The following is a 23,732-nucleotide window of genomic DNA, read 5'->3' as shown; positions in this document are numbered from 1 at the left end:
GATGACAATGATAAGTACTGTGGGGAAAAGGAGAACAGGGAGGGGAAAAGGAGAACAGGGAAGAGAAAAGGCAGAGACCAGGAGTGGGTCACAATGAGAGATGAGGGGACAGTGTCAGGGAAAGCCTCATTGAGGAGATAGTTGAGGAAGTGTCTGAAGGCGGTGAGGGAGACAGCCAAGCTGATATCTGGAGCAAAAGCATTGCAGGCCAAGGGACCAGCAGTGTAAAGACTGTGAGGAGTGCACCTGTATGTTTGAGGAAGCAAGGAGGCCAGTGTTGCTGGTGCTGAGACAGTGAGGGCATAGAACATGTGGGAGAAGTCAGCGGAGGTATTGGGAGCCAGATCATGTGTGGCCTTGTAGGCTATTGAAAGAACATTGCATTTTCATGGAAGTGAGATCAAAAGACTGCAGAGGAATGCTATAATCTGACTTATTTAAAAAGGATCATGCTGGCTGCTGCTTTGAAAGTTACCAAAGTGAGTAAGGGGTGGAAACAGGGAGACCAAAAATAGAGAGGATGGTGCTTTGGACTAGGGTGGTAGCAGTGGAGATATTGAAAATGGTTGGAGTTTGTAGATATTTGAAAAGTAGAGCCATTGGGACTTTCTGATGGATGGGATATGGGGTATGTGAGAAAGGGAAGGGTTGAGAATGACTCCAAGATTTCTAGTCTGCAGCTGGGAGAATGAAGTTGCCATTTCCTGAGATGGGGAAGGCTGCAGGTGAGGCAGGTTTGGAGGGAATGATCAGAAGTTCACTTTTGGGCATGTCAAGTTTGAGAAGCCTATTGGACATCCAGATGGTGACGGCAGTCAAGCAGTGTTTTATGAGCGTGGAATTTGGGAGAATTGTCTGGACTGGAGATTTCTATTTGGGTATCATAAGCATTAGGTAAATCCATACAAGTGGATAAGATCACCAAGGAAGTGAATGAAGATATAGATAAAAAGAATATCAAAGATGGAGCCCTGGGGCACTCCAACATTAAGAGATCAGGAAGAAGAAGAGCTAGAAAAACAGAGTAGGAAGGAACAATCAGAGGTATAGAGAAAAACCAAGAGAGGGTAGTGCTTTGGAAGCCAAAAGAAGAATACATTCCAAGGAGGATGGAGTCAGCAACTGAGTCAAATGCCTCTGAAATAAGTACTAATTGGCCACTTGATTTAGCAATTGTGTAAGTCACTGTTGACCTTGTAAAGGGAGTTTTAGTGGCATGGTGGGAAGTGAAAACTTGATTGGGGTGAGCATAACAGAAACTGGGATAGTTGCTGCAAAAAGACACAGATAAATAGGGCAGTAGGTGGAAGTAGATATGAAGGAAGGGATATTTTAAAATTATAAATATTTCAATATTTTCTAAGAATTAAGGAATCTTTTAAAAATAAATAACATCTAAAACAATAACTCTTTAAGGCCATGTAATATTCAATCAGTTTTCCAAGAAAGGCAAGGTAGTTCTTACCTTGTTTAAGTCAGATCCAAATAGACCCAGACATGGCATTCAACTGATGTCTCTTAAGTGTCTTTTAATCCATATTCATGAAACATTGTTTTAAGATGGAAGAAACTACAGCATGTTTATACACTGATGGGAGATAACTTAGTAGGGAGGGAAATACAGATGATTAGGGAAGAAGGGAGAGGATTGCTGAAGCGATGTCCTTGAGTTTTTGAGAGGGGATGGGATCTAGGGCCCCGGTGAAGGGGCCAGCCTTAAAAAGTGACTTAAAATACGGAAGAGAGGAGAAAGGATGTGGGCATAGACACAGGAAGATGGGTAGATGTGGTAGTGGGACATGAGGAGTTCTCTTTGGATTGATTTTATGCTCAGTGAAATGGAAATCAAGGTGATCAAGTGAACAGGAGAATGAGGGAGAGGACTAGAGAACTGAAGAGAGGGGAGGCCATAGGACATGGTCATCCAACAGAGTGGGAGAGGGAATGGGGAAGTGGGATGTGATTGCTGTGCAGCAGGTAGAGCCTGCTTGGGGTGAATGATTTAAGGTGAAACCACTTGCTATGTTCAGCTGCAAAAGCCCAGGCCTGCAGCAGGTGGGTGGTTAGACCTAACCAGGTTTGGGCTTGGCCAGAAGAGGCTGATGAGACAGAGAGGCAAGGTAGTTAGTCGCCTGCTTATACAAGTCAGTGTTTATAACGACAGAACATGGCATTTAAGCTGCATAAGGAAAAAGTGAGGATATGAGGGAGGTGAGAGACAGTGAAATGTTAGTAACAGACTGTAGATCCTGGCAGAACAAAAAATTGAAGGATTAATATATTCTAAGGAAAGAGATAGAAAGAGCAGGATGTTTAAGATTAAGGTTATGGAGGCTTTGTAGTCATTGGTCATGACAGGTCTAGTGAAGCCTGGAAGTACAATGGAGGGCAGGCTTATTGGGGGGAGTGGAGCTCAGAGGTCAAGGTATAGGAAAGATAATCCATGTGGATATTGAAATAACCAAAGTTAGGACAGGAGCAATGTTGGAGGAAAAAAAATGTTGTATATAGGGTTAGGGACTCTCCTCTGTTTCAGTCATCCCCTGTGGGTCTTGGAGCATATCCTCCATGGGTAAAGGGGGTACCACCGTAGGCAAATGTCTAGAATGTCAGATGGTAATAAGCATCATGGGGAAAAATAAAACAGGGAAGTGGGATGAAGAGTGGTGGGCAGCTTGCAAACTTAAATAGGGCATTCAGGGAAGATCTCAATGAGAAACTTACCCTTAAGCAAAGACTTGTATCAGACGAAGGAGACAGCTATGGATATTTAGGGAGAGGACTCTCTGGCAGAGAAAACAACTAGTGCCCAACCCCTAAGGTGGGAACATGCCGTGTGTCTTATTCAGTGTGGCTGGGATAGAACCATGAGGAAGAAAGAAATAGGAGGTAGGATGAGAGACTACGTGGCATGGGTGGGAGACAAACAGCATAGGTCTTTGAAGGCTATTTGTGAGGACTTTGTCTCTTTAAAAATGAAGATGATGAACAACCACTGGAGGCTTTTAAGCAGAAATTTAAGTAAATGATCAAGTAAAGTTGCAGAATTACAACAGGTGCAAGAATAATCTTACATAAAAGGGGTTGACCTGATGTACCAGGAAGAGATTGTGTTTTGGAGTTAGTTAATACTGAATTTCTATCCTAGTATTTCCCTTATGGCCAGGTGACCTCGGGGGACTTACCTGATATCTTTGCACCAGTTTCCTTATTTGTTAAATAGGAATAAGAATACTTTCTATTGAATAGTTAGGCCCAAAGTGATAGACTATCTGTAAAGAACCCAGCACAAAGCTAATGCTCAAAAATGACTTATTATTAATAAGAAAATTAGTGACTGACTGATCAGAAATTATGAATCTTTTCTTAAAATCTATGTGTACAAATAAAATTGCTTTATAACTCAGATATTACTACGATCATTTCTTATAAGCCTATTCTTTCCATGATCTATGAAATCTTTCAGCATTTACTATTGCAACATAATAGACTCTGCAATGGAAAATTGCCATATCCTGTAAGTTGGTGAGTCAGCATTCTACCACACAGGGACAAAAGGAAACCAGGGCAATTTTTAGTCCATTTTCACGCTGCTGATAAAGACATACCAGAGACTGGGTAATTTATAAAGAAAAAGAGGTTTAATGGACTCGCAGTTCCATGTGGCTGGGGAACACAGTTCCCCAATGTGGACTCACAGTTCCACGCTGCCTCCCGCCTCACAATCATGGCAGACGGCAAAAGGCAAAAGGCACATCTTACATGGCGGCAGGCAAGAGAGGGAATGAGAGCCAAGTGAAAGGGGGAACCCCTTATAAAACTATCAGATTTTGTGAGACTTATTCACCACCACGAGAACAGTATAGGGGAACTGCCTCCATGATTCAATTATCTCCCACTGGGTCCCTCCCACAACATGTGGGAATTGTGGGAGCAACAATTCAAGATGAGATTTGGGTGGGGACACAGCCGAACCGTATCAACGGCCAATGGTCAGAAGCTGAAACACAAGCATAGCCTCCTCCTCAATGTTGAATCCCCTCCCTTCTCAACCTCACAACCCCTACACACACCCAAATTGATCATCATCGTACTGGCAAAAGGGTCAGGCTCAATGCTACTTGTGGGAGATAAAAGGTCCACTTTTTTTTTAAGTGTTTATTTCTTTTAGACTCAGAGGCAGAATCTAATTAACAAAATGGATTTCCATGTCCTGGCAGAGATAGTGTGTCAGATGACAATGCTTGATTATTTCCTCCCACCTGATCCAGGAGTAAACTCCCAGAAGATTGAAAACATTTAGTACCCATCCACATTTACTTGGAAAGAATTGTGTGCCTAATTCTACATGCTAAAAACTGCTTTTTGTGTTTCTGTTTGTAGGTTATTTATTCAAAAATTTAATCCAAGGTTGATTTATACCTCTCATTATTTAGCCTGTTGCCAGCATCCTCCAACTGATTGTAAAATCACAAGTAAAACCTGCTATAGAACATAGTATACATGGCTTTTGCCTTTACTATTTGGTCCTATGCAGTCTTGTTTCTCTTCTTTCATTATACAGATAATTGAGACTTGAAATGGGCAAAATCACCCAAAATTGAGAAGAGTAGTGTGGAGAAGTCAGAATCTTTTGGGGTTGGAAGGCTGAAATCAAATTTATGTAAAAATAGCACAGCGCCTAGCAGGCACTCACTAAAAGGTAGAGTTATTTACATAAATAACTCTAAAATTACATAAATAACATAAAATTGCAAAGAAGGAACAGTGAAGAAGTAATTATCATCCTACTTGCTCAACATAGAACAAACTTCAGATTCTTTACTGTTATGAGCTCCTGGCTAAAGAGGGATAATTAGTTAATAAAATGGTTCAGAATTTATAAGGTTTAGAACATTTTGGTAGTGTTGTTTTCCTAGTATTCATTCTCAGCAAAAATTCTTTTATGTTCTACCAGTTTTTGTCAAGGTAAAAAGCCCTTACTTAAATAAATAACTTTAGCAAAACCATGCTAAAGAAATATTTTATGAATTTGCAAATTATTTTTAGAGAAGAAAAGCTCTTCTAGTTTACTTTTTGGCCTGGCATAGATAGGAAACATTTACTCAGACTGAATCCCCTAATACAAAATGCATGACCATTTGAGGCCATTGCTCTAGACAGTGGCTCCCAGTGTTTTGGAGAACTGTTATTTAAACTAAAAATCTTTCGGGGATGATAGTAGTTGCACTGTTAGTCAGTTGAAGAAGTACAAAGGTTTGTATGATTTTGAGGATCTTTGCACTAACTGCTTTATCCCTCTCCCACCAGCAGGCAGCCCACTAGTTGGGGACTGCTCTGCAAACAATTTCTCAATAGTTATGAAAGTAACCTTGCCAATATAGATTGCTGTGATTTAATGTATTAATTCTTTTTTCTCATAATAGTGGCTATGGTAGTAGGAGATGCTACCTATCAATAAATTAGGATTTTGGGGGAAACCAAGTATCCTGAGTTGTCAATGTGACTCTTCTGTTCTGAAAATTCCTAGGGCTGAAGCAGACCATTCCCTGTTCTTGTCAAGAAGTCAGCAAGCACACCATTCTGGAAAGATCATTGCCTACTCTCTCTCTCTTCAAATTCTTTCATGATCTTCCTTGCAGCCCCTTTGCTGTGCCTCTGGAGATGTGGGCGTGTGACTTAGGAGGGAGGACCTACTTCAGTTGCTTCCCCAACACCTCGGCTCTTTTGGCATGGGTCTGGCTTGGTGCCCAAGCTAGGTGTGCAAGACGTCAGTTTGTCTTGTGTTTGCAACTCATTTCACAGTTGGTGAGCAGGGCAGCCTAGCATGCAAGCCTCCCTTGGCTTTGCATCTGCAGGAGGTTCCCTTCTCCAAGGGAGCTGCACCAAGAGCTTCACTTGGTAAGCACAGAAAGAACGTCAAGGAGCTCCAGGCTGATGAGGTATTTGGGGCTCACTTTCCCTCCCCTCAGAGGGAGATCCAGTCCCCGTCAAATTGCCAGGAGGTGCAGATTAGCAGTCCCAGCTCAGTGGCCATGACAGAGGTGTCCAGGAATAATATAGTCAGGGCTGAAGTGAGTTGAGGGCCACAAACTTTAATCTGTTATGCAACTATTACTACTACTTCTACAGGGGCCATTCTTACCTGCTGAGTCAGATTAGGTTGTCCATAATATGATTTCAACACAACATTCCAACACTATCCTTTTACCCGAATTATGTCATTTTTTTTCCTCTGAACACATCCCATGTTTTCCTATAGACATGCCTTTGTTTTGTCTCATAACTCTATCACTGTCTGTTGCAATTCTGCCCCTCACCTGAAGCCCATCTCAAATACTATCTCCTTTAATAAAGCTTTTGCTGATCACCCTAACTAGAAATGGCATGTTCAGTCTCTAAATATCTCATATGGCTTTTTACATTAAACTTATGTTACAGTTACTTATTCACATTTCTCCTAAATTTGATTGTAATCTTTTTAAAGCAGAGGCTGTGTCTTATCCTTATAACTACTGGAGCTCAGTAGGTGCTTAGTAAAATGCCTGTGGAATAAGTGAGTAAATGCACTAGGGTTGGCAGAGAGCTGGTGGCCAGGACCAAAATTTTATTTAGGTCAAAAATTTTTTCCTGGAACACAGTTGAATAATAAAAAGACAAAAATCCAATGAAAATGGGCAAAAAATTTGAACAGAAACTGGGTGAAAGAAAATATACAAATAGCTGACAAGTGCATGAAAAGATGCTCAACATCATTAATAATCAGTGAAACATGAATTAAAACCACAATGAGATACCCAGTAGAATGGCTAGAATAAAAAAAATGACAATTAAAAGCATTGGCCAGTATAAAATGCTCATACCTTGCTGGTGAGAATAGAAAATGAGACAACCCTTTTGGAAAACAGCGTAGCAGTATTTCCTATAAAGTATACGTAAAGACATATATATGGAGATATACATCTATTCTATTACCTGTCAATTTTACTACTAAATTTTTATATTAGAAAAATAGCATGTCTATGGGAGGTAGGGTGAGGCATGAGGGAACTTTCTGGATGATGAAAATGTTCCAAGTCTTAATCAGGCTAGAGTAATATAGTTTTGTCGAAATGCATCAACCTGTACACTTAAAACAATTGTGTATGTTATTGTATGCAAATTATATTTAAAATATAAGTTTGCTCAGGATCATCCTAGAAAATCGTGTATTTACCTGTGTACTTCAGGCATGCCAGAAAGGACTCTACCACAAATGTTCAGCCACCTAATAGTATTATCTTGTGAAGATCATGAAGAGTTTAAAAAAAAAAGAAAGAAAAAGAAAAAAAAAAACCGAAGAAATATGACAGTGCCATGACCCTTGAATTAATTTGATCAGCTAAAAACAAGAAAGGTGTATTTTTGAAGTTTATTTATGCTGATACCTGTAATGCAAACTCAAGGGTATTATTACAGAGATTTCCTCTTCTTAGGAAGTACTTACTCAACAATATGCTAAATGCTATATTAAAGTGGGTTACATAATTTAGAACTTAGAGAACTCTGATTATTATGAAAGGCATTGCATTTCAGTGTGTTCTTTCCTCTGAGATTAAAAACACCAAGTGGTTCTCTTTCAAAATAAGATAAAAAGAAAATGAGGTAATCAAAAATGGAAAGTATAAAAATGGAAAATGAGATTGCATGTCTTGATTAAAAATCAATCAATAAAAAACATTATTGTACTTCCAAACTAAATTATGTCTTTTTGAAAAACAGCAAATATTGGATAATAGATCTTCTGACTCTAGATATTGCAACTGTTTTAAATTAGATTATCTTTTGAGAAGTGACCTTGAAAACGCTGATTAAGTGGGTAAGTTTGATTTTTTTTTGGTTGACTATTAGACATGACTGTATTCTCCCTCAAAAACCTTTATAAGGCAGAAATATATACGGCATCTGATTCTCTTTTCTTTAGATGGAGTTTACGATTTTCCAAGTCTGGCTTTGACAACAAATGACAATGAAATCATGGCTATTTGATATTTAGTTACAATTCATCCAATATTTATTGAGCACTTTCTGTCTTCTGTTTTGAGGCAGGAAGATTATTAAAAGTATAAGACACCGCTTATTTCCTCTGGGATCTTAAAATCTAATTATGGAAAGAAGATATGTGGGAAAAAATAATGGAGATTTTGACAAAAGATGAAGACAAGAATTAAAGAGACGTCACACGTCCATGTATGATTAGTTAACCAATTCATTTCCAGACAACAACTATGCTTGGAAGTTCAGGAATGAGACTGGACTCTTCTTTGTTCATTTCTTACTTTTCTGCTATTGACCTCTCACATGCTGACATCTCCATTGTCTTCTCTTCCTATGCTTTGTGGCTTTGTTATTAAATTAAGTGTTAATTTTTTCTTTTTCTTAGACGGAGTCTTGCTCTGTCTCCCAGGCTGCAGTGCAATGGTGCAATTTTGGCTCACTGCAATCTCTGCCTCCCAGGTTCAAGTGATTCTCGTGCCTCAGCCTCCCGAGTAGCTGGGATTACAGGCGCCTGCCACCGCGCCTAGCTAATTTTTGTATTTTTCAGTAGAGACGGGGTTTCACCATGTAGGCCAGGCTGGTCTTGAACTCCTGACCTCAAGTGATCCACTCCCCCTCAGCATCCCAAAGTGCTGGGATTACAGGTGTGAGCCACCACGCCCAGCCTAATTTTTATTAAAATAATGCATGGACCTATTTTTAAAAAGCAAATTATACTGGAAGCTTGATAATACAAGAGGCAGCCCTTCCCTGCAGTCTAGTGTCTGATGTCCCAGAAGTATTCCCTTTAACTTCTGGTATTTCCTTCCATAAGTGTAAGTATTTCTTGATTTATTGTTTTTAGATTTTATCCGCTGACTCTCTACTATAGAAGATGAGGATTTGGCTTTCTTTTAACATCCCTCACCCCTAAGCATTTCCTCTCCTGACACACTCCTCTACTCTGCTGAAATAGTTTTGTGACATATTTGGTTAAACCCATATTCAGTACTGTGGTTATTGCAACTTTGCATATTGTGCTTTCATTTCCTTTGTCATGTAACTGTTTATTTTTTTTCATAAGATGTCCATTTGCCTCTCTCTTTTTATTTGGGTGTCTTGGTTTGAACAAACCTCTTGCTAAGTTTTCTACGTGCTCCAATGTTCTTTAAAACACCTCTCAAGGCCAGGAGTGGTGACTCACACCTATAATCCCAGAACTTTGGGAGGCCTAGGCAGGTGGATCACCTGAGGTCAGGAGTTCGAGACCAGCCTGGCCAACATGGTGAAACCCCATCTCTACTAAAAATACAAAAATTAGCCAGGTGTGGTGGTTGGCACCTGTAATCCCAGCTACTTGGGAGGCTGAGGCAGGAGAATTGCTTGAACCCAGGAGGTGGAGGTTGCAGTGAGCTGAGATCGCACCATTGCACTCCAGCCTGGGTGACAGAGCAAGACTTCCTCTCAAAAAAAAAAAAAAAAAAAAAAGGAAAAGAAAACACATCTCCAAACCAGTTTTTCACACAATGAATTCCATCAAATAATCTATCAATCCTTTTATTTTTTTGAGACAGAGTCTTGCTCTGTCTCCCAGGCTGGAGTGCAGTGGTGGGATCTGGGCTCACTTGCAGCCTCCACCTCCTGGGTTCAAGCGATTCTCCTACCTCAGCCTCCCAAGTAGCTGGGACTACAATTATGCACCAACATACCTGGCTAATTTTTGTATTTTTAGTAGAGATGGAGTTTCACCATGTTGGCTAAGCTGATCTCAAACTCCCGACCTCAAGTGATCTGCCTGCCTCTGTCTTCCAAAGTGCTGGGATTGCAGGCATGAGCCACTGTGCCCAGCCAACCCTCTTTTATTTCTAGAAGACCTTCCTCTTGGAGTCTTCATTCTTCAGCTCTGATGTAGACGTCATGTTCTCAAGACTCCTCAGACCTCCCTTTGTGGTCATCCTGGGAATTCTATTTGCTTCTTTCCTGTGTTGATCACTGTTTTAACAAAGTCCTCATTTTTCTCTTTTCTGGTTTATTCTCCAAGAAAAGGTGAATAGGAAATCAAGGTTTTGAGACTTTGCATGTGAGAAAATGTCTTTATTTTTATCAATCATACTTGATTGGTAGTTTGGAAATGACTTTCCCTTCAGAATTCATAAGGTGTATGCTATCTATGGTCTTCTTCAGTGTCGCCATTGAGAAGGCTGATGGCATTCTGATTCTCCAGACTGCACAGGTCACAAGATTTCTCTGTCTAGACGCCTTTAATTTACTATTTTTATCCCATTGATTTCATGTTTTATGATGTACCTTCATGCCTCCCCACTTTTTTTTTGCCATATGGGTTCTCTGTGCATCTTTTTATTTTGAAAATTCATTTTCTTTATTAATGGGAAATCTGCTACACTATTTTCTTTTTCAGTTTTTGTTTTCTCTTCCTAAAACTTTTGTTAGTTGGGTTGTGGACCTCGTGGCTTGAATTTCTAATTTTCATGTTTTTTCTTTCCTCTATTTCATATTTTTTTGCTCTCTCTACTGAGTGCTGTTTTTCCCTTTAACAACTTCTGCTTACTTTTTTGGTTTTGGCTTTCATGTTTTTAATTTTCAAAAGCTCTTTTATTGTTTTCTGAATATGCCTATATAAGGAATTATTTTGCGAATGTAAAACATTGTCTCTCTGAGGATATTTGTTATAACTTTCATGAAAGTTTTTTTCTGGTTCTTGCATTGTTTCTGTTCCTTCCAAGTTCCTTTTTCTGTTTATTCTAGTCCTTGTTTTTCATGTCACCACATCTATTCAACATAGTACTGGAAGTCCTAGTTAGAACAATTAAGCAATACAAATAAAAGGCATCCAAATCTTAAAGAAAGAAGAGAAACTGTTTCTGAGTGCAGATGACATTATCTTATACAGAAAATCCAAAAGCCTCCACCAAAAAACTGTTAGAACTAAGAAATGAATTCAGTAAAGTTACAAGATACAAAGTCAACCTACAAAAATCAGTTGTGTTTCTATAAACAAACAATAAGCTATCAGAAAAAGAAACAAAGAAAACAATCCCATTTATAATGGCATTAAAACAAAATAAAAAATAGGAATAAATTTAAACCAAGGAGGTGAAAGATCCGTACACTGAAAACTCTAAGACATTGACGTTTTTCATGTCAATGGATTTCCTCAAAGGTCTGCTGGTTCTTGGATGTCTGTTCTTTGTAAGGGAGGCCTATGAGAAGCTCTGTGTGTGGAAGCTTATTGGCTGGTGGGCATTACTATGGTGACTTTGGGAGACTATCAGTGATTCTTTTTGTAGGTTTTTTTTTTTTTTTTTCTTTTCCTTGGGCCTGTCACCTTCCTCAGTACTCTCATCTCTTACTTGGAGGGTATACATTTTGCCAATATTCTATGAGTTGAGTGAGTGGATAAGAGGATTGTTGTTCTTACATTTTAGAATGTAAATTTTCATATAATCCTGTTTTCAGAACAGTACCTACCTTCTAACCCCAACTGTGCTTATTCTCCTTGAGTCTTGGTGATGACATTTTAACAGAAAGCAAATTCTAGTCTTTTTTCTGGGATGAGTAAGAAGTAGTCCTTGACTGTGCAGAATGAGACCGACCAGCTTCAGCGTCACCTATATTCTCGTTTGCAGAACACTTAAGATTTAATTGATAAAATATTTCCTAGATTTTGTGATTTGAATTAGCTTGCATTTTATTGATTTCACCCATGCAAGTACTTAGCATGCAGCTCTCTCGGCTTTTGAAGACACTCATCATTTACTCACATGATCACCTTTCCTACTCTTTGTCATTAAAAATACATGCTTTTTAATGTATTTATATTTTCTCAGAAGTACTGTCATTTTAATGTTGTTTAAAAAAGGATCAGGGAAATCACATTGGTGGGGAGAGTTCAGAAGTCTCAATTCTATTCATTTTTTGAGATTTCTTCTATACCTGTATCCCCTCATCACCAGCTACATTCCAAAGAGTCTCAAATATATCTCTAGCCCTGACCCCTATTGTGACTTTTGAACCCACGTATATCACTGCCTGCTTGCATGTGTCATGGGACTTCAAACTAACTTTCCCTATCTCAGGAAATGGTGATCTCATTCTCCTAACTACTCAGTCAAAAATAATTACAGTTCTCCTTGATTCCTTCCTTTCTCTCATCTCCTATATCCGATCCATCAGCATGTCCTGTTGGCTTTACCTTAAAAAATATAGTCAGGATCAGATTATTTCTCATCATCTCCACTGCTACTGTCTTAGTGCAAACTACTTTCATTTCATGCCTATATTATTTTGGCATATTCCTAAGTGGTCTTCTTGCTTCCATACTTGGTTCCCTACAGTTTATTGTCAACACAACAGCCGGCATGTTCCTGTGAAACTTTGAGTCAGATTGTGACACACCTATGCTCAAAATGCTCCTTTGGCTTCCCCTCTATCTAAAGAGCAAATCAAAAGACCTGATGATGGCCTCTAAGACCATCTGCAAGTTGCTCCTCAACCCTATCATCTTTTTGATCACAGCTTTTACTTTTCTCCTCCATGTTTACTTCACTATGTTTGAGCGGCAATGGCCTCCTTGCTATTCCTCAAATGTGCCAGGTATATTCTCACCTGGGGGTCTTTGCACTTGTCTAAAATGCTCTTTCTTCAGATTGTCCCCAGGCTTGCCCCTTTGTTTCTTTTGGATATTTTCTGAATTGCCACCTTCTTGATGAGGCTTTTCGCTCACTGTTCTTTAATGTAGTGACCCTCCCCTATTGGCAGCTCCCAGTGAAGAATCCCAAGTTTAGCAAGTCCTCATCAGTAAATGCTTATTGTACATTTTCAAAGGCTGGCTAGGGAGAGTTTAACCAGATTGATGGGATTGGATAGGAATGAGAGGGAGCAAGGAGAGAATTTCAGCTGGGTGAATGGCCAAATAAGAGCTAAGGTATGAGGACCTAAACTTAGAAATCATTCATTCTCATGATACTTGTGAGCAGATGATTTAACCAAAGAAGATATAGAGGAAAAAGAGCCAGGACCCAGGATGGAACCCCATTTTGAGGAATGATGCAGTGAGCTAAGGAGAGAAATGGGGAAGGAGTGATCAGAGAGGTTAGAACAGATCAGAATAATGAAATGTCAAAGTTCAGGAAGAAGTGAAAATAATCATAATAATGTCTAACATTATTGAGGATATATTTAGTTCCTTTATTATCTTATTTAAACTTTATTAGTTTACTTTATCCTGTTTTGACAGATGAGAAAACTGAGACTTGGGTCTTATAGTTAGTAAGTGATGGGGCTGGGAGTCAACTCCAGGTATAACTCCTCATCTTTGTCACTTTCCACAACCTGGAATGCCACCAAGAGGTAGGGAAAGCATTTTCAGGCAGTTGCACAAATCCTGTTAACTTGGTGGGAGAGTCTTGTAAAAAATCTTGCCATAAATATAAAAAACAACTTCTAGGCAGTACAAGCAGGTAGTTTAATTGACCACTTCCAAAGAAGTAGAAATGGACACATTCCGTTGAGGACAACAGACTAAAATATCTTTAAAATATGATTGCTCTTTAAATGCTATAGTGTTTACAGAAGAGTGCTTTAATTATTTATTGGGTACCATATTAATTTCACAAATATTTATTAAGCTCATACTGTGTTTCAGGCATTATAATATGAACCAGAATTGTAGAAATACAATTCTGCCCTCTAAGGCAGAATTAAAATGCCAGCAGGTGCTCATCAGAAAGATAAGATTATAGCAGGGCTTTCCAGACAGTAGGAAGAGTAAGAGTTTAGCATAACAGTATAAGTAGGTTGGAGAATTAAGGGAGCTAAGAGGTTCAATATGGATGGACCATTGATCAGAGGCGTTAAGTAGTGTAAAAGACAAAGCTGAAGATTGTGGCAATTCCTTGCGTGCCTCACCAAGACCTCTATCCTGAGGGGAATGGGAGGCCAGTATTGGGTTTAAGATTCTATTTGCATGTGAACCCAAAGAGGTTTGGGGAGGGTGGATTTGAGAGGAACCAAGACTAAATAAAGGCAGGAGCCAGATTTGGAGACGCTAATCATCTAGATTACTGCTACTCAAAGTATGGTGCCCATTGGCCAATAGCTTCTTACCAATCCAAGGATAAGAAGCATATGCTGGATGTGAGCCAGCTACTTCAACTGAACACACTGTTGAGTTTGGTTGACTTCATTTTCATGACGAGATTTTCTCCAAAAAAGAAGCTGTGCTTTGCTGTATGTCTTGGACAGCCACTTACCTTGTAATGAACTCACTTTGAATGGTTCTGGTCTACACTATTGGTCTTCAATTCTTTCAGTCTCACATATTAATAAGTAAAAAATATCTGAGTATGTACCACTAACATACAAATAGTCATGAACCCTATACATGTATTTTCGTAATACTATATAATATATACCATAACACACTAAACATACATTTTAAAATAATGCAATGAGGATAAGTAATATATATTTTTTTAAAGTTTCACAAAAGCAAAAGCAATGTTATCAAACATGCTTAATTAGTTTTGAAAATTATTTTTAACCCTTTTGGCTATGGCTGTTCAAAGTCTGCTTTTGGTTCAGTTTGTTTTGATTTTGGTTTAAATGGCCATCCTAGTTGAAAAAATTACCAAAGATGGTTGTTTCACCAAGAATAGAGCAGGCTTAACTGCGTTTATTAAACTAAGATTTTCATTTTTCAATCTAATTCAGTAATTAAATACATGTTTTTAATGAAATTTTATATTTTCTGATGTCAATCAGTTGTTTTTGCAAAGTGATCTGGAGGTGTTTCATTTTCACATTTTATACACATGGATTTTAAACCTGTTACAACTCTGTATTACTTTGCTAGAGCTATGGTAACAAAATACCATAGATTGGCTGGTTGAAACAACAGAAGTGTATTTTCTTACAGTTCTGGAGGCTGCAAGTCCAAGATCAAAGTGTCAGCAAGTTTGACTTCTCCTGAGGCCTCTCTCCCTGGCTTGCAGATGGCCACCTTCTTGCTGTGCCTCACGTGGCCTTTCCTCTGTGAGCGCCCATCCCTGGTGTCTCTCTGTGTATCCCAATCTCCTTGTCTGATGAGGCCACCTGTCAGATTGGATTAGGGCTCACCTAACAGACTCATTTTAATTTAATTACCTCTTTACAGACCCTATCTTCAAATACAGTCACACACTAAGATGCTAGAGGTTAAGGCTTCAGCATTTGAATTTAGGAAGACAGACACAATTTAGTTCATAACAAGCTTAATTTGAAAGATTTAAAAACAAGTTAAAATTCTATTTCTGATTTGAACCAAACAGAATTTTTATGGCATTGACAATTTTTTATCAGGAAAATCGCATAATATGTGAATATTTCCAAATACCTGTTTCTAAAGCCTTTCTCTAAAGCATACATTTCTTTCAAAAAGCAATGACTTTTCTTATTACTTGGCGAAATAGTACCTTAATCTTGAAGAAGCAGATATAAAAGTGTTATTGAAAAATATCTTCCAGGTTAAAAATTACTGACAGGGACTTTATCACAGAAAAGGTTAATACATTTTTTCCCCACTTGTCTTCTTGTAAAAAGAAAAATGCATAATAATTTTAAGTACTTTGCCATGAATTAACAGTGAACCCCTACGTGGCACAGCAGATTTTCAAGATCACTCTGACCTCTTATTTGGATGGAGCCTATGTGTTAAGAGAACAGGACCTTAAACGCACTGGGTGCATTCAATCTGAAAGTGAAATAACATTGTTAAAGGTGAAGGAGTGAAGGTATCCAGTGCTCAGGACTGTGGATCACTCACCCTTCTCTAGGAGGCATCCACCCCTACCTGACACCTGAGGGACAGTGGCTATCTATAAATAAAAGATTAATAAAACTTAATTTGTTCTTATTTAAAAATAAGTATAAATAGAACCTCTAATATTTCCTCTCGCCCCTAACAGATTATCTTGTGTTATCTCTAGGGTGCTGTGTTCCACTTTGTTTTTTTTGTTTTGTTTTGTTTTTGTTTTTGTTTTTGAGACAGACTCTCGCTCTGTTGTCCAGGCTGGAGTGCAGTGGCGCGATCTGGGCTCACTGCAAGCTCCTCCTCCTGGGTTCATGCCATTCTCCTGCCTCAGCCTCCCAAGTAGCTGGGACTACAGGCACCCGCCACTAAGCCCAGCTAATTTTTTGTATTTTTAGTGGAGACAGGGTTTCACCATGTTAGCCAGGATGGTCTTGATCTCCTGACCTCATGATCTGCCCGCCTCGGCCTCCCAAAGTGCTGGGATTACAGGCGTGAGACACTGCGCCCAGCCTGTGATCCACTTTGGCAAGGACTAGAGTGGATGCTCAATGATGAGATTCTAAACTGAGGCAAAACCAAGGGAATGAGGAAGGTGGCGATGATACAGAGGCTTCAGGGAAGCAGAATCAACAGAACCTGATCACTGATTGGTTGTGGGGGTGTAAATCAAAGGAAATGCACAAATAGGTATGTCTTCATGCTGTTTAAAAAATGTTTTTATTCCATCTTTCCCCATGATTGTAAGTTCTTCCACAGATGAGTCGAACTATCATTTATATTCTTCCTTCTTTGTGCCAGGCATTGTGCAATGTACATTCAGGTACATTTTTTTCTGCAAAGACTAGAGTGCCTTCCATCTAGTTGTGGACCTTGCATTTCAAAATTTTTCAAACAGCAGCTGCTCCATGAACAGAGCCTCTGTGAGCATGTACACCAAGGTGGCTGCCTTAGCAGGCATCAGGATGGCATACTGGAGCTTGGGGCCTTCTGAGTCTCAAAGGACAAGGACTTTCTTCCAAGAGGTAGCCTATACAGCCAGGAAAAGAGGGACTTGCAGAAGCCTTTACCCGAGACAGCAACATTTTCTACCCTTGAACATAAGGTTCTCCCCTTAATGTCTCCATTTATTCCAAAAAAGTAAAAAAAAAAAAAAAAAAAAAAAAAAAAGACTAAAATATTCTTTTGTATGTCTTACTCACAGCAAGCTTGGTCCACTGTATACTCCTCCAAATGCATCTTTGTCAATAACTGTCAGGTATTTATTCTTGTTTAGGTAACTAGAGAGAGAGAGAGAGAAAGAGAGAGAGAATGAATTAGGTGATTTTAAGAAATCACACCAAATTAGTACAAATATCAGAATAAAATGTGACCATAGTATTGACTGATTTCAAGAATTTAGAGGATACTTTATCTTCTTCTGGCTTGAGCACTTAAAACATTCTAGGTTTCAATAGTATAAAGTTTTACACATTAATTATGGCAGAAGTTTTTGAAAATGAGCATGTTTATGATCTAGTTTGCATACCTAAATTTCTTAAAAGTTGTTTTAATTCCCTATTTTTCAGGCCAGTGGCAACTGTATTTTTTAATTCTCTTTAATGCCAATCCTCTGTAATACCAAATTTTGTTTGTTAGTATTAATTAATATTCCAATTTAACTTTGAAGACTAGGCTTAAATTAGGAATGGAATGAAGATGGTGAGGGTGGTGAGTGATGCTGAGGACTGTCAGAGATTCAGATATTTTCTTTGGGTAAGGTTGTCAGATTTAGCAAATAAAAATACAAGATGCTAGTTAAATTTGAGTTTCAGATAAACAATGAATAATTTTTTGGTAAAAATAATCCCCATGCAATTTAAAAAATATTTATATTGAAAGTTATCTGTTGTTGATCTGAAATTGAAATTTTATTGGGTGGCCTGTATTTGATCTGACAACCCGATAGTGTGTGTGAGGAGTGTTTAGGCAGATTACAGAGGCAGATTACAGAGTAAACTCATCAACCTTCCATGGAGGAGGTTTGATGGGCACACTGACCATTCCGTTTTAAAAACACACTGGGCATTAAAGGGTAAAATGTTTTTGGAGCAATTTAAGTTACAAAGTGATTTTGAAATAAAATTCCCTCCAAATGGATAAAATCTTCCAAGGAGTTTGAAACTGGCTGTTTCCCCATAACTTTATTACACAATAAAATTACCTAAAAAGAAGCATAGCACATATATATCCTTGTTACAAATGCTCCCAATTTACACATTTAGAATAACTCACAACATAACCTAGTTATGTTAACTTAAACATTACTGAGTGGCCGCCTGTTGATGCAAAAGAATATAGCAGAGACCCTTAGAAGGTATGCTTAGATATGGCTAATGCTTCCATTATTCTACTTACGGGGTTTGCTCTTCATGGTGGAACATTTTTAAGGGTAATGGTTAATAATAATATTAAGCCTTCAGTCAGAAGGATTTCTTCTCCATAGCCCTCACAGAGAAACTTCCCTCCTGGTTAACTGGACCCAAGCATGAGTCTTCACTGGAGCCGTGGGAGGAAGAAGAGTTTTACCAATCACCAGTGCTGAAGAAATCTCTCCTTTCTGGGCAGGATGAGGGAATCACTAAATGATGAGCAAGTGTTGAGACTCCACAAAATGACATGTCATAAATTGGTATATATTTTTGGGTCTTTCAATTTTCTTCTTCTTTTTTTAAAAATTTATTTATTTATTATTATTATACTTTAGGTTTTAGGGTACATGTGCACAATGTGCAGGTTAGTTACATATGTATACATGTGCCATGCTGGTGTGCTGCACCCACTAACTCATCATCTAGCATTAGGTATATCTCCCAATGCTATCCCTCCCCCCTCCCCCCACCCCACAACAGTCCCCAGAGTGTGATGTTCCCCTTCCTGTGTCCATGTGTTCTCACTGTTCAATTCCCACCTATGAGTGAGAATATGCGGTGTTTGGTTTTTTGTTCTTGCGATAGTTTACTGAGAATGATGATTTCCAATTTCATCCATGTCCCTACAAAGGACATGAGAGCCCACATGGCCAAGTCAATCCTAAGCCAAAAGAACAAAGCTGGAGGCATCACACTACCTGACTTCAAACTATACTACAAGGCTACAGTAACCAAAACAGCATGGTACTGGTACCAAAATAGAGATATAGATCAATGGAACAGAACAGAGCCCTCAGAAATAACGCCGCATATCTACAACTATCTGGTCTTTGACAAACCTGACAAAAATAAGCAATGGGGAAAGGATTCCCTATTTAATAAATGGTGCTGGGAAAACTGGCTAGCCATATGTGGAAAGCTGAAACTGGATCCCTTTCTTACACCTTATACAAAAATCAATTCAAGACGGATTAAAGACTTAAACGTTAGACCTAAAACCATAAAAACCCTAGAAGAAAACCTAGGCGTTACCATTCTTCTTCCTTTTTTTTTTTTGAGATGGAGTCTCACTCTGTCACCCAGTCTGGAATGCAGTGGCATGATCTCTGCTCACTGCAACCTCCTGGGTTCAAGCGATTCTCCTGCCTCAGCCTCCTGAGTAACTGGGACTACAGGCAATCACCATCAGGCCCGGCTAATTTTTGTATTTTTAGTAGAGACAGGGTTTCACCATGCTGGCCAGGCTGGTTTCGAGCTCCTGACCTCAACTGATCTGCCCAACTCAGCCTCCCAAAGTGCTGGGATTATAGGCATGAGCCACCGTGCCAGCCCAATTTTCTTCTTAAATAGAGATGGAGAACTAGCTAATCTAAAGTAGCCATTACCATTTTGCCTCCATACACTCTCTATTTCTTTCACAGCATTATCACAATCCATAATTATTACCTTGTTTATTTACTTGTTTACTTTATTTTTTGTCTCCCCAACCAGAATGAAAGTTCTGTGTCTACCCATTGCCAAGTTCACCATCTCTATAACTATTTGTTGGATGAATGTGTGAATGAGTAGAAAATAAATCAACATACTTTTTCATCAAGGCAGTAAAGTGGGCAGTGTTTAACTCTTAGGGTGACACAGACGATTGCTTTAAAGAAAAAATAATGAAGAGTGAAACAACAGAAGACTTGGCTTATGGTGTGGTGGCATTTGACCAACTGTTCTTGTTGAGGTAGTGATTTTTGAGGCATCTGGTTTACAAATACCTCAAGGGTATAGCCCAAACTTGGCCTCTTCTGGTAGTGGCTGAACACCCAATATTCAGGGCATTGTTAAGTGTGACACAGGGAGAGTCAATAAATCTCAAATGCATTCAGAGACCTGGCTAAGATGCTAAAGCAGCCAATCTGTGCCTTCCCAGTGGCTTCAATCACAGTCCCCACTTGATCATTGTTGGACTCTCCTTTAACCCACTATGTCCATGGAATTCCTTTGGTCAGTGACACCCGGAGTGGGCAAAATCCACCCTGGAAAAAAACAACAACTGCCGAGAAGATATTGAACAGCATGATTTTGTAAAAAGACAACTAAGTTCAGTACAAGGGCCGCACTGGCTTGCATCTCTTTTTGTATTCTTTGGACAATGCAGCTTGCAGATCACATTCTGTTCCCAGGCTGTTGAAAATCAAGTAAGAGCTGGTGAACTCATCTCAGTTTTTCCTCTTCATCTCTAACTGCTGCAAGTGAAATTCAGCTTGTTCTTTCTAATCATTAGAAATTATTGTAAAACTAAATTATTGCTTGTCCAATTCTGCAGTGTTTTCATCTGATATTTAATATACTCCTGAGGATAAGGAGCCTGGTTGATAAGCATTGCAGTTTACCAGAAACTCTGCAGAAGACTTCAGACTGGAAAAGCCAGCCAGAGTCCAGGAGGGGAGGAGGAGGATGCAGAGGAGCCCTGGCTAAGCTGAACGGAGATGAACTGACACTTCAGGAGACTGTGCCAGCACGGCTGTTTGGGTACTTTACCTCTTAGAGATAATTAGATGCTTAAAAGTGAAACCATCACTCTGCCATCAGCAGATTTGAGGGCTGCCTAATTTAGCTTTTCAACCTTGCATCAGCTTGCTGCTCTTGCCTTCCATCTGAAGTCAAGACAGTGGGGAGGGAAAATACATATACAGAAGCCTCGATATCCAGGATAGTGCTTCCATCAACCTCACTTATCACATGACATTTCCTGGGATTATCAGTCTAGTTAAACTGATTCCTTGACCATGACTTACCTTGATTCTTCTGAAATCCACATTTGTAACCAGCTTCGATAAAGCAGTCACAAATCTTGGTAGGCTATCTGGTTAACCTACTCTAGAAAATGATTATTTTAGAAGGGAGTGATAAAAACTATCCCTTGCAAGGAGAAGATGAACATAAAGTAGCTTAAAAGAGACTCAAAAGGCTTGTAGTAAGAGATGAAAGGAAATACGTTTTGAAAGTCAAGGTTTCTAAATATCTATACTGGAAAGGGCTTATGAGAAAAGAACTGGTATTTCCTTTAAACATAAGATAGACATGGCTACGTCTCTATGTGTTCAACAGCTTTTCACTGTTGGGTCTTATTCCTCTTTGAGAACCTGTTGGAAGAAATGAAGTTCTTCTGAGAAAAGAGATGTCAGATTTCCATACATGGAGTTAAGAAGGCCTGCTCTGATTTAAGATTGTGAATAGTTCACAGTTAGGGAAGACCAGTGCAGTCAGGAAAATGAAGGTGGTGAGGAATGAGCTGAGGAAAATATTCAATTGACAAACTCAGTATTATGTGTACTATATGTGTGTTTATGTACGCCCTTTTCTGTTGGACTCACTCTTGGCACATAGGGGCCATTCAATAAAGACTTGCTGGAGGAAGGAGTGAAAGCCCGATTGTTGGGTGACTCCTAGAAAGAGGCACCCTCTACACCAGGTTTAGAAAGACGTGATCTATGCCAGAGAGAGGAGGGTGATGTCGTGGCAAGAGAATTTGCTATTGCTGCTGAACTTGGCTCTCTGGGGAGTTTGAAGATACATTTCAGCTCCAAGATGGAATTTCAGCCTGTGCCTCCACAGTCCCTTTATGGGGAACTTGGGCTGGGCCCTGATTATGTTGTGAGACTCTCATGGGAACACTTCTGTGGGGAACCATGTTTTCCTCCCACAGCGTTGCTAATTCAGAAAATTAAAGGGACCCCCTGCCTAGCTCTTATGTTAGTTTAAAGAGAAGCTGGATTGCTCTATGGAAATCCTTTTGTAGCAGAAATCAGGACAGCTGTTTGTATAGTAACCCGTGAGAAAATACTCAAGCTTTCAATAGGCAGAGGGAAAAGTCAGCCTTAGAGTATATCCTACAAGCTGTTCAAATACTTACCCCATGACAAATAATAGCCTTCTTAATCCTATAATGTTCTCTATCATTGTCTTTTCCCAGTGCGCCAAGATGTGGTGTTTTACTTCGAATCAGCTAATGCATGATGCTAATTAGCGCATTAATTGTGTTGACGCTGTTTATAATAATTAGCGTATTGGTGGGCTCTTAGCATATCAAAATGGTATTTTTATTCCTGCCTAAATGTTTACTGTCAGATAGTAGCTAGTTACTAGAGTTTGACAATAGGAAATGTGATACAGAGAATCAGACGTTCTGTGAGAAGCAGCATATCCCCATGCAGATTGTGTGGAAAGAGGATGGAAAAGAGATTCCAAACAATGAATGTGTGACTTAACTTGTGACCAAGTACAGTTCAACTTCTGTTGAGCAAGGGATGCTTGTATTATTATTAATTTCACCTCTGAGTGATGACAATGTTCTTGGCGCCATAGGAAGTCATAGGACAATGTGCTTTTACACATCTGCCATCATTTTCATGAAATCCTAACTAATTACTTGACTGCTGCTGAGGCATCAGCACTTGCACTTGATGTGGAATTTGTCCAGCTTGGCTGTAATTGTATTATTCAGTTACATTTTAAAAAATGAGTGTAAATGAGGTCGATCTGCTAATTTCAGTAAATTGTCATGAAGTGGAATGATGGGGGATGATTGCTCTTTTGGATGACACATTGTTTAAATGAGAACCTAATGATATCTGGACAAACTTCTGGAGAAATTACCAAATTGCTAACATGCCATGTGAAATCCTTGAACACTATTAAGATAATTACAGGAGATTGATGTGTTTGCCTTAGTTTAAAATCTTAATTAGCATTGAGACCAAAAGCAACATCCCTATGTTAAAAACATAACATGAATACTATTTTATTATTACCATGGAACCTTGACCTTTCTTTCCTTCGTCTATAGCTCAATCCTTGTCTTCCTCCAGTCCCAGGGCTCCTTATCACAACCATCATTTTGATTTTACACTGGATTTACGTGATACCTTTTACTGAAGTGCTTAAATCTAGGAAAGAATAAATTTCTATTGACTAGGAATCAGAAACTTAGGGTAGAATGATGGAGCATTGTTTTATAACAGGAGCAGTTTCCAACTTGGATTCAAAATACTGATTAAAAAAATTTGTTTTCTATTATGATTGGATCTGTACTTTCTAATGCCAAATATTTTAATCCAGATACTTTTTATCTTGATCCCACGCTTGCCCTTTAACCTTTACCAGAAATTCAGAGAAACAGAGTACATATTTCGCCATGCAATGGTCATCCTCACTGAATACTTTTATCCAGAGGTCTACAAACTATGACCCTCCAGTCAAATCCTGCCTTGCCCTTGTTTTTGTAAATAAAGTTTTATTGGAACATAACCATGCTCATTTGTTTATATGTTGTCTATGGCTGCTTTCACACTACAAAGGCAGACTTAAGTAGTGCAACTAAGACCATATGTCCCATAAAGCCCCAAATATTTGTTATCTGGGCTCTTCCCAGAAGAAGTTTGCTGACCCCTGATCTAGACTTTTAGAAACCAAGACACAAAAGATTCTTAACAAAGAAATAGTTTCCA

General features: G+C 39.0%; 1 protein-coding gene across 2 annotated transcripts in view; it reads right to left on the bottom strand.

Annotated features, from left to right (window-relative positions):
* Window positions 1–23,732, bottom strand: part of TSHR (thyroid stimulating hormone receptor) — a 183,059-nt gene that overhangs the window by 14,524 nt on the left and 144,803 nt on the right. The window contains exons 9-10 of one of the 2 annotated variants that reach the window (XM_054449612.2): window positions 17,026–17,103; window positions 16,525–16,853 (exon numbers count right to left, since the gene is read on the bottom strand). In XM_054449612.2, coding sequence (XP_054305587.1) covers window positions 16,784–16,853; window positions 17,026–17,103 — 148 coding nt within the window. In that variant the 3' untranslated portion in view covers window positions 16,525–16,783. Of the gene's footprint in view, window positions 1–16,524; window positions 16,854–17,025; window positions 17,104–23,732 lie in introns of those variants that run through there. The other variant, XM_054449613.2, reaches the window with a different exon arrangement.

Source organism: Pongo pygmaeus, chromosome 15 (genome assembly GCF_028885625.2).
Source record: "Pongo pygmaeus isolate AG05252 chromosome 15, NHGRI_mPonPyg2-v2.0_pri, whole genome shotgun sequence".
NCBI classification, from domain to species: Eukaryota; Metazoa; Chordata; class Mammalia; order Primates; family Hominidae; genus Pongo; species Pongo pygmaeus.
Note: the sequence above shows the minus strand (reverse complement) of the source record. Positions and strands in the feature narration are given on the sequence as shown.